Here is a 13,308-nt window from a genome sequence, read left to right as displayed (position 1 = left end):
ATAATGTTATAAATTGTTACGTTACGTTAATTGTTATTTAATATATACTTATATTTAGTTGACTTTATATTTGAAGTGACATTTTATAACCAAAAATAATTTTATCATATGGTATGACATTGTTGTCATATTTTGACAAACAATTAAATGTATCGCATTTCCAAAAATAATTAACAATGGCATTAACAAATATAGTTTTACTCAGTCAGATAGCTGGACACGTAATAGCATTAATATTATCATTATGTGTTTTTGTTCCTTTGAGTTTACACCAGAGTGAATTTAAGTTCGTGGTATCAATTACAATCAATTTACATCGTTTATCAATGAATTGTTTTTAGGGGACACTGTTTGTTATTCTCAACTGGAGAATGGCAAGAAGCAGATGGACAATTAAAAGTGAACTGGGCATCATCATGTTATTGTGACTATGCTATTTTTGTAAGTATTTTGCTCGGAATTGTTTCATTGCTTCAAATTTACAGGTAACTTGTTGATCTTAAGCCAGTGGACATAACTGAATCCATTAATTTTAGATTTTCACTCTTCTTGTATAAGGGAACAGATAGCTCCTTCCTGTCAGCATTTTTTGAGGTGGTTTCTGGTATTTTACTATGTGGAATGACCATCATAGCTGCTATTATGATTACATTAGGCTTCATGGCTTGGTGTGATAATATGACTGAAAGATTCCCATCGTAAGTTTATTATTTATGTTACACAACAATTCATTGAAACTAATGTTAAATATTTTTAGTTGTGAACTTGCGGCAGGTCAAGAAATTGATAAAAATGATGGAATAAACACAAAGAATTTCTATATTGAACTTGGCACAGCACAATTTGGAATTTGGGGCTCCTTTACTACATGGGTTGGACTGTCTGTCTGTGCCCTAATTAAATTGTGTCGCTATCATCAAATTGAAAATATTAGAGTGTCAATGTACATTGAAAGACAACGTTTGGTGTATGAAAATGCAGATTCAACTCCCTCTTTGGGTCATGAATCCAACAACAGTCAAAGCACAGCAACTGCAGAGTGATTATCTACTGGGATTCTCAAGTATCCATATCTTTTAATATATGCTATTATTCATATATCATTACTTATACACCACACTGTGTACCAGATCGTAGGGTCAAATTAGACAGTGAAGGTGACTATAATTAGTTACTCTAACAAAGTATACACTTTAAACCCATGAAGTGATGAACATTTTATGCTTAATTTACCTATATCTATTATTGCTAGGTTTCTGTAGAAGCTAACATATATATATCTTTGTAGAGTGACCTTAATCAAGGTAAATTGCTGTGATAATAACTTCGATATTTGCTACAATTTGGTATAAAAATATCTGCTATTGTAGTCTTTGACAATTTTATACTCTCCTTTTCTTCATAATTTTTACATTTTAATGGATTTTTATACATATATAATTTTATACATTTGTACACATTAACTACACATTTTATTATTTAAAAATAATTACCAAAACTATTTAATTAATATATGTTATTGTAATATTTAGTAATGACTTATACAGAATTATAACATAAGGTTGTATATTCAATTTATCGTAAAAAAGATGGATATTTTTATATACCAAATTGAATAACTACAGATATTCAAAAATATTAATTGAATTATTGAAAGATGTATTTATTATTGTATTTTTATTTTTAGTTATTAAATATAAACCCATGTAAACATTAGAGTAACTTTTATTTTTTTCTGATATACGTTCAAACGGCATCATATAAGAATTTAAAAATCAAAGTCTAGTCAGATTAATCACATCATTAAAGTATGCCTAAATCAATAAATTAATTGCTGACTGCAGAAGGTAAAAAAATAAGTTATGCGAATAACGTGAGATGGCATGGCTAACTTTTTTTACAATCAGACAAAACGGAAAAATCTGAATGAAATCCTTTCTTGTATACTAGGCAAGTTATGTGTGTTATATTAATTTGTCCTATTTACTTTATACTGTAGTATAAAATAAAGCCTTGTATATATTTACAATAAAACAATTTAAAATTCATTCAATTTATTGGATTTTATAGTCACAAAAGATGTTGAATTCAGGGAAAGGAATGTTGTTAGTAGTCCTCCATTCTAAATAAAATTTTGTCCTGTAACATAAAAATAGAATAATTACAATAGGATTATTATAGGATCTAATAGACTGAATTATACTTACCAATAACACCATCAATTTTCTGAGTTTACCTCTGCATCATGTATTCGCTTGTGTTTCTTCAAATTGCAGGGCAGCCTAAAACTGACGTCGCAAATTCGGCATTTGTAAGGCTTCTCGCCCGTGTGTATGTACACATGTAATTTCAAGTCTTGACTCCTCCTGAACGTTTTGCCGCACACAGGACACAAGTATTTCTTGCGATTCGAATGGAACAACTTGTGTATGCTGAGTGTCGAGCTTTGTCTGAACGACTTGCCGCAAATCTCGCACGTGTATGGCCTTTTGTCCAGATGTATGTTCATGTGGTTCTTCATGTTCGAATGGGTGGTGAATTTTTTTAAACAAACCGTACAAGTGTAATTACGTTGCCCCAGATGCATGTTGTTCATGTGCTGCTTTAAAGATTGCGGTAGGCGGAACGTTTTGCCGCAGACGTCGCAGAAATGTCGCTTTTCACCGGTATGTATGCTTCTGTGACGTATCAAATTGTAGGTGCGTTTAAAGGTTTGTTCGCAGAAGTCGCATTTATAATATGTTCCCAGTGAATCAACCACACGACAAACTTTGAGTATATGTGAGTTTTGTGCTCTCTGTGACGTCGGTATTTCTATCACACGGGGATGTTGTTTGCTCATGTGAAAGTGCATGTCGTACTTTCTGGTGAAGCCCTTTGAGCAGACCTCGCAGAAGAAGCTGTAACCGATTTCGTCCTGCCTACGCCGAATTTTTGCCTCTTTAATATTATGTTTGTCCCTCATATGTTGTTTTAACAACAGTTTTGAGGAGAAGGATATTTCACACAATTTGCAAGCGTTGTTTTGTACATCGACATTATCTTGATATTTTGTACATGATATATCAACTGTGTTAGTTGTTGCCTTTTTATTGTGAACTCCCTTAATATGTCTGTTCACATCAAACTTTCTGGTGAACTTTTTATTACAGTAAGGACAAGAATATTCTGTTTTTGAGCATGAGTTTTTATTAACATTTTCTTCATTCGTTGTCTTTTCACAATTAGAAAGTTTATTGATCTTCTCACTTAATTTGTCACAATGGATGTCTCTGACATGTTTTAGTAAGTCATCTGTCTTTTGGAAACTTTCACAACAATAACTACATTCGTGGTTTTTCAAATTGTTGTCTGTTGTTGTGGTAGTAACTTGAAGAGTTATTATTTCAGTATCAGCGTCATTTGTACCTTGGTCATCATCTAAATATTCCAATCTGGAAATTGAAAGTTTAAAATTCTGTACTGACTAACTGCTTAAAAATTCAAATTGATTTAAATAAATATTTAAATTCATATCTTACTTAATTAAGTTCATTGATGAGACATTGGAGAGAGGACGTAATTGAGATTCTGGTTCAACAGTAACTTCACCGGGAATTATTACCGTTTTGTCTTCATTTACATCTTTGGAATTCTGGAACCTGAAACGTACAACACTCCTCTACAGAATATACCTCCAGCAGGTATTTTAATTATCTATTTGTTTTTCATTTTTTATTTTATTCCATGCCAATATTTACAAAAAATATTCTTAATCTGAAATGAACATGGAGGTTTCATAATCAAACGCACTGTGAATATATAAAAAGGATATTTATTACGGATAATACATTTAAACAATCACAATTTATTCAGTTTTTAGTTTATCACCACCTTCCTCCTCCAACTGAGGATGGTTCTGTTTGTTATGGTTCCTCAAGTATCTCTTCTGTCTGAAACTCATTCCGCAAATGGTGCACGAGAAGGGCTTGTAATCAGAATGTATGAGCATATGTCTTTTCAATTCGTACTTTATGCGGAAATGTCTTCCACAGATCGGACAAGGGAAGGGTTTCTCTCCCGTGTGCCTGGTGATGTGTATCAAGAGCGGCGGCTTTGATCTAAACCCTTGGTCACAGTACACGCATTTGTACGGATATGTGTCGCTGTGAGACCGATTGTGAACGAACAAAGAGGCCTTCTGCTTGAAAGCCTTGCCGCAAAGGTCGCAAATGTACGGCCGTTCGTTGGTATGAATCCGCCTGTGTTCCTCCACGTTCCTTCTGGTTGCGAACATTCTGCCGCAAATGTCGCAGGGGAAATTCTTAATTTTGGCGTGGGTCTCCTTGAGATGGCGAACCAATCCCTGGGACACACGGAACTGTTTGCCGCACAGATCACAGATGTAGGGTCGCTCGCCGGAATGAATGCGCATGTGCCATATGTATGTGTAAGGTGAGTGCAAGCTCTTGCCGCACACCTTACAATTGTAATAAACTCTCCCGTCAACAACGACTTTAGCCGCATTCACCACCTCCTGATCGAGCTTTTGCATTTTCCGTTTGTCACGCAATTGAGTTTTTATCTCCGGTAATTTTTGATCGCCAGAATTATCTGACTGGGTGGCTGAAGAGTGACACTCCTTTAAGTGGTTCACAATTTCGGCCTCGCTGACATAAACTCTCGAGCAAAATTGGCAAGTAAATTCGACTCGTGTCTGCACCTTGTCCTCATCTTTTGCTTTTTCACGCGGCTCAGATTTTATCTCGTGGTTTTCATCTGGTGGCGCGTCAGAATGGCACTCCTTTATGTGTTTAACAATGTCGTGTTCAGTAATATAATATCTCGGGCATATCTGACAATTATATTCGAACGACGAAACGGCGACCGCATTCTTCTCTTCGGACGACGACTCGTTTTTTCCAACTCTCACTAGATGTGTACTTATACACGCATCGAAATCGTTACTGCTATCCAAGTTGTCGTCGAATGAGTCGGTTTTGAGTATTGTTAAACTACTGAACTGATCCAATTCACTGGCACCGCCAAACGTAACTGACTCAGTTTTTTTCGAAAGATAATCCTGTTTCTTCAGGGGTTCTTTGTCCTCCTCTTCAGTAATATTTCCCCTATGGCAGTAGGCTGTAATCGAGTTGTCTGCATCTGGCACAACCCTGTGAACAAACAACTTTTATTCATGTGTGATCGAAAATAACAAGAACCTTCTGCCAGAAGGAATATATCACTGATCAATAGAACAGAAAATGTAAATAACAATCATTCCTCTATTTATGGAAGTACACTGACCCAAAGGATCTAATGCACCACCTATTAATTAAAAACGAGTATATAGTTTTTACAAGAGGTTTGTTTATTTTTTTTTTTTTTGTTAGAACTAAATTATTTCCATTTTCGTTTTAATTTTTATGTACTATCAATATGAAACGCCAACCTAGAAATTTAACTGATGATGAGTGTGGTCAAGCTGTTTTGTTAGTAAAAGAAGATTAAGACAAGAGGTTTGATGTTCTTCATACATCAATTTCTAGAATGTCACAAAGATACTTTTTCTAGTCATTCTACATTAAGACGAATATTAGCCCAATTTTTTTCTAATGCAGGATTATGGTCAAACACACACTACTCTTATTAAATAAAGTGAATATTAAATAATCTTATTAATTTATATACAAATTAAGTGTTATTAATTTTCAATTTTTTGTAGTTAAATTATCTTTGTTTTTTCTTTAACATAATAAAAAAGGAAACACTTTTAGGAAATAATAAAAAGTTTATACATTTATATTTCCCATTTTCGTAAAAAAATAATAGTCATTAATTAATCAGTCTTTTTGTAGTATGTTATTTTCTTGGAGCAGTATGTACTCCAGAAAACAAACTAGACTAATGTGATATTTCAAAGTTTGAAGCTCAAAAGTGTTTAAACGCAACTGTAATGGTTGATACTTGAATTTTAACTGAACAAACTTTTAACGCATTGGATGGATTCGATACCATTTTTCTGAAGAAAATATTTATACGAATTCAAAAGGTTTGTGTCAGCAAATCCATTTCAAGTAATGTTAATAATCCAATAAGATAATTAGACCAGTAGATACAGATTTGAGAATGTAAAAGTAATTCCTTTATATCAAATTGGACTGATGCAACACGTCTGTTACTATAGAGTAAATATCATTAGTGTTCCTTATCATTGGCCATTTCAATATGCATGTTAATTTTCAATATTCTGAAAATTGAAAAGATTTAATGAATAATAAATTAAAAATTTACTACCGGCTTCTGACGTCAGCAGTTTTAATGAAGGGAATCATTAAGAAACGAGCATATCAGTATGATGCGTCAAAATAAATAACATAAATGTTATTATACTCGTGATATATAAATTAAACTAATAATAAAAATAATTGAAATAACATGAATTTATCTCTGCAGTACTAACAAGCATTTAAAACGGAAGTTTTAAATCATATTTAATATGTTACATATATATTTATTATTGAGGAAAATAAATACTTCATAAAGAATCAAAAAATGATGATAAAAAATGAAAAGTACATAGATATAATAAAATAGTTAAATGAGTAATTATAAATATATCCTGGAAAAAATACTTAAATAAATAAATAAACCACCACTGTACCAAAATAAAATAATTACAGCTGAAGATAAGTGAATGACACCAATGTGTTAATTGTGTTACAATTAAATATTACCCTTAAATATAAGAGAGAATATAAAAAGTATAAATCATATTTATAAATAATAACATATTAAAATCATAATATTAATTTGACTATGATAAAATTAAAGTTTAAATTTCTTACTCTGCGTTTTGTTCAACAGTAATAACAGCATCTTGGTAAATATTCTCGAGCAAGTCTTTCTCAGAAACCAGCTGGCAATTTCTTAGTCTATGATCAGTTTCAACTGCTGTGACAAACAAATTGTGCCAGGTAAGTACCGTAGATGCACATTGCCAACAACATTGCACTGGTAAATTGTCAGTTTCTGAAATCTTAACAGGCAAATACAAATTGATTTTGCTGCCCAAATCATTAAGACTGCTGTCCTCATTGAATATTGACAATAATTTATCACTCTGATTTGCACATAGTCTGCATATTACGGTAATACTGATCATTTCCGGGATTTCATTGTCCTGCAGCTCAATCTCCTTCGGTTTCTCCGAATTCATTTCTGCAATAAACAAGTCGGAACGTTCTAATATATTCATTTAGGGTTTTGACATTCTCACCTTAGTTTTGTTTGCGAAATTTTGTTCTGTTTTGATTATCCCGGCTGCAGTTTATTTATTTTACAGTGTGATTTTGTCCCACTATCGTGTAAAAGTGAAAAGCCCACACACACTGTCGCACAATAAACAAAATTTTACAAATGATAACGACAGAACGAACGAACAGCAAATGTCATATTTTTGTGTTGTGAACTTTACGCGGCGAAGGAACCTGTAAACGAGGAGCGTCAACGTGGGCGCGAAATTCTAATCAATAAATCATAAATTAAAATAAAAGCTTAAGTATTATTCTTCCTATTTCGAAAATTATTAATTTTAAAGATATTATTATTCTAGATTGGTATTGAATATTTTTTATATATTTTTTATGCTTTCTACCATGAAAATTGGTATATTAATAACAAAAATTATTTTATATAAATAATAAAATACACTTCAATCTAATATTAATGTTAATTCAATTAATAACTTATTAAGTAATTTTAATTAAAAAATTAACTGGTTTTAATCCTTTAATTCGCTTACAATTTTTATGCGAAACCTATGATCAATTATGTCGAAAAAGACTTAAAATGTACTTATCACATTTTTAACAAAAAAATACAAATTTTAATGTGATACAGCAGTTTTATAGGTATTATTTTCTGCATAAAAATGGTTCGAATCCATCAAGTAAGTGCGTTCAAAGCTTGTTAGTATAAAATTCAAGTATTACTTAAATTAGTACTCAAAGAAATTAACTCACCACAACCGCAATAATCCATCATTATAATTTTTTTCTGAAAATGGGAAATACAAATGTTAAAACTATTTTTATTATTTCATAAAAATTATCCTAAAGGAAACATAAAAATAATTGAATTCTAAATAAATGAAAAAATAACACATAATAAATTTTATTGGGCATTCATAAACCAAATCACCAATTTCATTTTCATCCAGACCACCATAGTGTGTGGTGGAGCATTATTCTGCAGTACTACAAAATAAAGAATATATAGGACAACATATTCTTCCAGAAAGTCTAAAATGCTCATTAAAGTTACTATTATTTAACAGAACTATGTATAAGTACATGATGTTAACGAAATGTTTCACTTCACCAAAATTGCGTCTCCCAGATATATAGCCATATCTCTGATGTGTGAGAGAGATTTAGACTCATCTGTGAAGAGAATTTGTTCCCAATACGCTTCTACTCAATTAATATGACCTCTAGCAAAATTTTGTACAATAAGAAATTATAAACTATCTTCCCTAACACGTTGTGAAATTGATTCAATACTTATTCGAACACCTTCTACGTTTTCCAACTGAAACTGTAATATTCTTGTAGTTACAAGATGTTGTCTTAAAATTGAAAGTCACAATACGTTCTTGGGCAGGAGTTATAAGACTATGTATGCCCTGATCTGGTGCTCAACCTCACAGTACCATTGTAAAAATTGATGTATGAGACACATCAAATCTGGCGGGTATCCTACGGTAACTCCAACCTTCTTCCACTAACAAAATAGCTTAAGCATACTCATCATAAATTAAATATCTAGACTGGGGTTTAATATACACAATATATGAAAATTAAGTCGAAATAAGATCGATGATTTAGTTCTAACGAAACGACTATAATTTAATAAATTGCAAGTGTCCTTTATCATGGCAAGTGTATCATTTACACTGTTGTCATTCTCATAATGAAGAACTGGCTTAAAAACATCCCGAATTGCTATATTCGACATAAAACATTTTAACTAAAAAATCTTATAAAAACGATTATACACTTTTTATAAGTCATGTACGAAGGTATAATAGAATCAGTTTACTATTTATATTGATAGCATTTTTTATTTTAAAAATAATAAATGGTGCGTTAATTTTTTAGATCAGTATATATAAATAAAATATATAAATAAGCATATAAATATAATTAAAATAATATAAATATATGTATACATAAATAAATATATAAATAGTATAATATAAATATATATATATATATAACAATAGAACATGTTCAAAATAATAAAACTCTAAAATGTTATATAATATGTGTATAATGAGTCGATATATACATTGTGAATTTGCCCAGTTTATCTTTTCGCCAATAAATTAGTTAAAATCTTCCACAATAATTTTTAATCAAATCTATTCCGAAACTTGTGCATTTAATCATCTGGTTCAAACATGCATGGCATAAAATCTTCAGCAGTGACATATGGGTCGGTATCTGTGCGCAAACCAAACGAATATCCAGATTTCTCTGGGAATTTCGGTTTGTAGATCGGTCCTGGGCCACTGGCTTGTCCGAGTGGAGGATATGCCCTTGTGGCCATCGAATAGGACGGCCACTTTTGTCTGTGCAAATTGGACGAGCACGATGCATAAGCTGCCGGACCGGGAGATTGTTGATCGACTTGGATTGTGTGTCTGAACGACCTGAAGTAAATAATTTATTTCGTTATCTGCTATATTCCATTTTTTTAACGAAGAAAGATCTTACATGCTGTAGGCTGCGGTTGCGTGTTTGTCGGGGACTTTGGGACCAACAGTCGTTGGTAGTTCATAATTGTTTGGAGCAGGCGTTGGATCGGCTCTAATGGGTGGATATCTGGAGAACATGGAGTAACACGGCGCTCTTTTGGAATTCATGGGCTTAACCAGTTCTGGTTTGTATGCGCCAGGCCCAGGTGTTCTATGCTTAACTAAATTTTGGAAGAAGTTGTACTTAATTGGAAGTTAGTTGAACTCGCGAGAACTTACATAGCTCAGGATGTCTGGATTTCATAGAGAACATAGGTGGTGTTGCTTTACCGTATGTTGTTAGATCGGTTAAATTGTATTTAGGACCGGGACCAACACTGCTAAGTGTTGACGAGGTCTTCAGTCCCATTGAGTAGGCGGGACTGCAGAACTTACTGCAGTCATGATTCTGGCGTCCAATCAAGCTCGGTAGCTTGTATGCTGCTGGACCAGGACCTAAATAACAGACATGTGTACAAGAAGTACGGAATTTTCTCATTATTCTTACCAGCTGTTACATATCTAGGCATTGTCCCGCGTATTACTTGTTTTTAAGTATGAATTACATGAATGATTGTGAAATTTTGGGAATGGAAGCTGATTACACAAAAACTATCACACGCACTTGACAAATGGACAATGTGACATATGTATATAGATATGACATAATGTCACATTGCTATGCGTTATTTAAAAATACATACTATATATTATTAAAGAAATTAATAAAATACATATATTTGATTAATTTCTTTAATAATATATAGAGATAAATTAACACAAATAAAATAATTGTTAAGATCACTTAAATACTATATATATTTAAATTTCGTTAGAACTCCAGAAGTATAATGCAAGAGTTAAAACAGGGATGATAAAGGAGTTTGGGGTTCATACTTAGAAGGCATATCATGTAATTCTTGAAAAAAAAATCTATTACATTTATTAATTTTATTGAAAAAATTATAACTGGATGGATTTTCTAAATTGTACAATTTTGTTCAAGTTAAGCACATATACAATTTCGATGTATAAACTAAATGATGTAAAAAACAAAACAAAAAATGAACAAAATACAGTCATGGATAAATAAATATATCTAAATGAACATAGTAATAACAAAAGAAACAAAATAAACTACAGAAAAAGGTTTATTTGACTTTTTGTTTCCTCAGAGTTTTATTGGTATTTTGGTCGACCTCAGGAAGATCGGATTCGTCACTGGTTTTCTTAGCTAAAATTTTCAACAGTTAATCCTCTATTAAATGCATTTTTTGTACACTACATACTTTTCTTTGATTTTTCTTTCTTCTGAGGTTTGGCTTTTGGAATAGTGGTCAATCCTTTGCTCTCTCGCGATTTTGCCAATTCTTTACTGATGACGTTGAAGACCAAATATCTAAAAATAATAATAAAATATTAACTTAACGATAACAAATTTTAGTTGATTGTTACTTACACTTGAAGAACGAGTACTCCAGCAAGAAGACCCAACCTTACAGCAGGAGTATTGAAGTATCTGTTCTGAATGTCCAACTCATGCTGTTCACCCTTCGCCAAACCATACCAAAGTGTCAATACAGCAAGAATGATGCTGCCCAAACGAGCGAAAACTTGCAAACCATTTGATACAAGTTTGCTCACTGTAAAAAAAATCATATTATTTCAATCGCCACCGCATTTCCTCAATGTAATACATACCTTTAGTGAACTTCTCTTCTTTGTCGACAGTCTGTACGAGCTGGGCGACGTGGAACACCAATTCGGAAATGTGATGAAGAACCAAAAGACACACCAGGAGGCGATTGAAGTTCAAAAAGTAGGGTACAGCAACCAGTAGCAGACCAACTGTGCTGGCAACAGCCTTTTCCACGACCTCTTCGCGTTTGACACGTTGGAAATACAGTTCCGGCAGTTCGTGCAACGAATAAGCCAACTGGATGATGATGTAGAGTTTGGCCAAGAAGGTCATGGGAGCGGGGTAGTCAGACCACAAACGCGCAATGTCAGGGATAAAGTGTTCCTTGATAGCGATGTCCAAACCCCAACCTGCTGAGATCAAGTAGAAGACGGAGAGTTGACCGCTGTTAGAGAATATTGCCAGTTTGGATTTCGACAAATGAAGCTTCTTTGAGATTTTCTGAAAAAAAAATGCATATTTTATATTCATTTATCTTAATCTTTGATTATACCAATATTTTTATATTTTAAATCTATGTCCTACTCAATCAGTTGCACCTGTTTGTTTAACTGAACACTAAGAAATACAGTAAACAATGGAAAATTGTTAATCATATTTAAATTAAATCACAATACACCTGTTAATTATTTGTCTGTGATATGTATACAACATAAGAGATATATCAATTAAAAAGAAATGAAATGGTGTGGTGACTATCACAAACCCTGTGAAATAAATTATGAGTATGAAAAAAATATATTTGAACAAAGCTTCCAATAAATTTTCTAATAATATTAGGTAATAAATGTTTTATTACATTTCGTTATCAGTATTGCAACTTGTCATGTGTTGCTTTAAAGCCGTAATATTGATGACTAATTATACCCAGCTGTTAAAATAACAGAAAATGATTCACAATAACATAAATCAAATATAAGTTGCTTAAAAGAATGACAATGAAAGATATTTGATATGTGAAGATTTATGATATAATTTTAATTTTGATTACACTAAACACTCCAAATTTTACTTTATAAAAATTTTGGTTAATCTTTGTCTCTAGTTAAATATTAAATTAAGATGGAAAGTATTTTTATATAAAATAATATCTGTTATTCATATTACTTATAGACTTTATGTTCAAGTAAAGTAAATCATTTAAGACTTTTAGAACTTATTATCTTATATAGATAAGACATTAACTACTAAACATATTGTAGAAAGATTTAATACTTACATCTAATCCATATTCCTGAATGATGGCATGGATAACAATACAAATCAAACTGTAAAAGAAGATTGAAGCCCAATCCCTAATTCCTGGACTATACAGGGGTATTTCACCCGCTTCTGTCACGTTATGTTGTAGGGTAATAAACACTGATGCAAGTGGAGAAGTCACCTAAAAATTAGTTGTTACAAATTAACCTGTACGGTTCCATATGTGAACAAATTTTTTAAAAGAGAACGTTAGTCCTTTACAGTTCACTTACCTGAAACATGAGCCCCACAACAAACACCATTGCCAAACAAGAAACGATATCTGCATGATTTTGAATGATGAATTCATGACTTAAAATCGGTGGGTTCTTGTTCGATGATTTTCTCACCGGTTTCACCATGTTCACGGGGTTGACTGCAATCAAGCTATAAGATAACTAACGGTACCGTATGTTAGCACGGCACGAATGTGGACTACGTTACTGGCGAACTGCCACCAAATTCAATCAAAATTACCGCAAGTTGCCACGACGGAACACGTCACAACAATCGAAACCGGATAAACAACCTTTCCAATTGGCCTACATTTAAACTAATCGAAGTTTAAATACTTTTTGAAAATCATCCC

The 13,308-nt window shown here is 32.4% G+C and overlaps 4 protein-coding genes across 4 annotated transcripts; 1 reads left to right on the top strand and 3 right to left on the bottom strand.

The window, feature by feature from the left end:
• The first annotated feature begins 136 nt into the window (after window positions 1-136).
• Window positions 137-2,003, top strand: LOC109603178 (transmembrane protein 179). Its single transcript, XM_020019648.2, has 4 exons — window positions 137-286; window positions 342-485; window positions 537-698; window positions 758-2,003. Exons 1-4 carry the CDS (start codon window positions 177-179, stop codon window positions 1,041-1,043), a joined length of 702 nt encoding a protein of 233 aa, XP_019875207.1. The 5' UTR covers window positions 137-176; the 3' UTR covers window positions 1,044-2,003.
• A 34-nt stretch (window positions 2,004-2,037) lies between these two features.
• LOC109603192 (zinc finger protein 616) lies at window positions 2,038-7,435 on the bottom strand. Its single transcript, XM_049970366.1, has 6 exons — window positions 7,259-7,435; window positions 6,828-7,200; window positions 3,851-5,153; window positions 3,522-3,661; window positions 2,208-3,434; window positions 2,038-2,139 (listed from the first exon to the last, which is right to left on the bottom strand). The coding sequence occupies exons 2-5, from the start codon at window positions 7,196-7,198 to the stop codon at window positions 2,219-2,221; spliced, it is 3,030 nt and encodes a 1,009-aa protein (XP_049826323.1). The 5' UTR covers window positions 7,199-7,200; window positions 7,259-7,435; the 3' UTR covers window positions 2,038-2,139; window positions 2,208-2,218.
• A 1,859-nt stretch (window positions 7,436-9,294) lies between these two features.
• Window positions 9,295-10,424, bottom strand: LOC109603183 (outer dense fiber protein 3). Its single transcript, XM_020019654.2, has 4 exons — window positions 10,287-10,424; window positions 10,019-10,234; window positions 9,759-9,960; window positions 9,295-9,694 (listed from the first exon to the last, which is right to left on the bottom strand). The coding sequence occupies exons 1-4, from the start codon at window positions 10,306-10,308 to the stop codon at window positions 9,424-9,426; spliced, it is 711 nt and encodes a 236-aa protein (XP_019875213.1). The 5' UTR covers window positions 10,309-10,424; the 3' UTR covers window positions 9,295-9,423.
• A 290-nt stretch (window positions 10,425-10,714) lies between these two features.
• On the bottom strand, window positions 10,715-13,207 carry LOC109603176 (translocating chain-associated membrane protein 1). The gene is made up of 6 exons (XM_020019645.2): window positions 12,953-13,207; window positions 12,697-12,861; window positions 11,480-11,918; window positions 11,238-11,421; window positions 11,068-11,177; window positions 10,715-11,012 (listed from the first exon to the last, which is right to left on the bottom strand). Exons 1-6 carry the CDS (start codon window positions 13,079-13,081, stop codon window positions 10,930-10,932), a joined length of 1,110 nt encoding a protein of 369 aa, XP_019875204.1. The 5' UTR covers window positions 13,082-13,207; the 3' UTR covers window positions 10,715-10,929.
• Between the last annotated feature and the right edge of the window lie 101 nt (window positions 13,208-13,308).

The sequence above is a fragment of the Aethina tumida genome, chromosome 1 (genome assembly GCF_024364675.1).
Source record: "Aethina tumida isolate Nest 87 chromosome 1, icAetTumi1.1, whole genome shotgun sequence".
Taxonomy (NCBI): domain Eukaryota; kingdom Metazoa; phylum Arthropoda; class Insecta; order Coleoptera; family Nitidulidae; genus Aethina; species Aethina tumida.
This window is presented reverse-complemented; position numbering and strand designations above follow the sequence as displayed.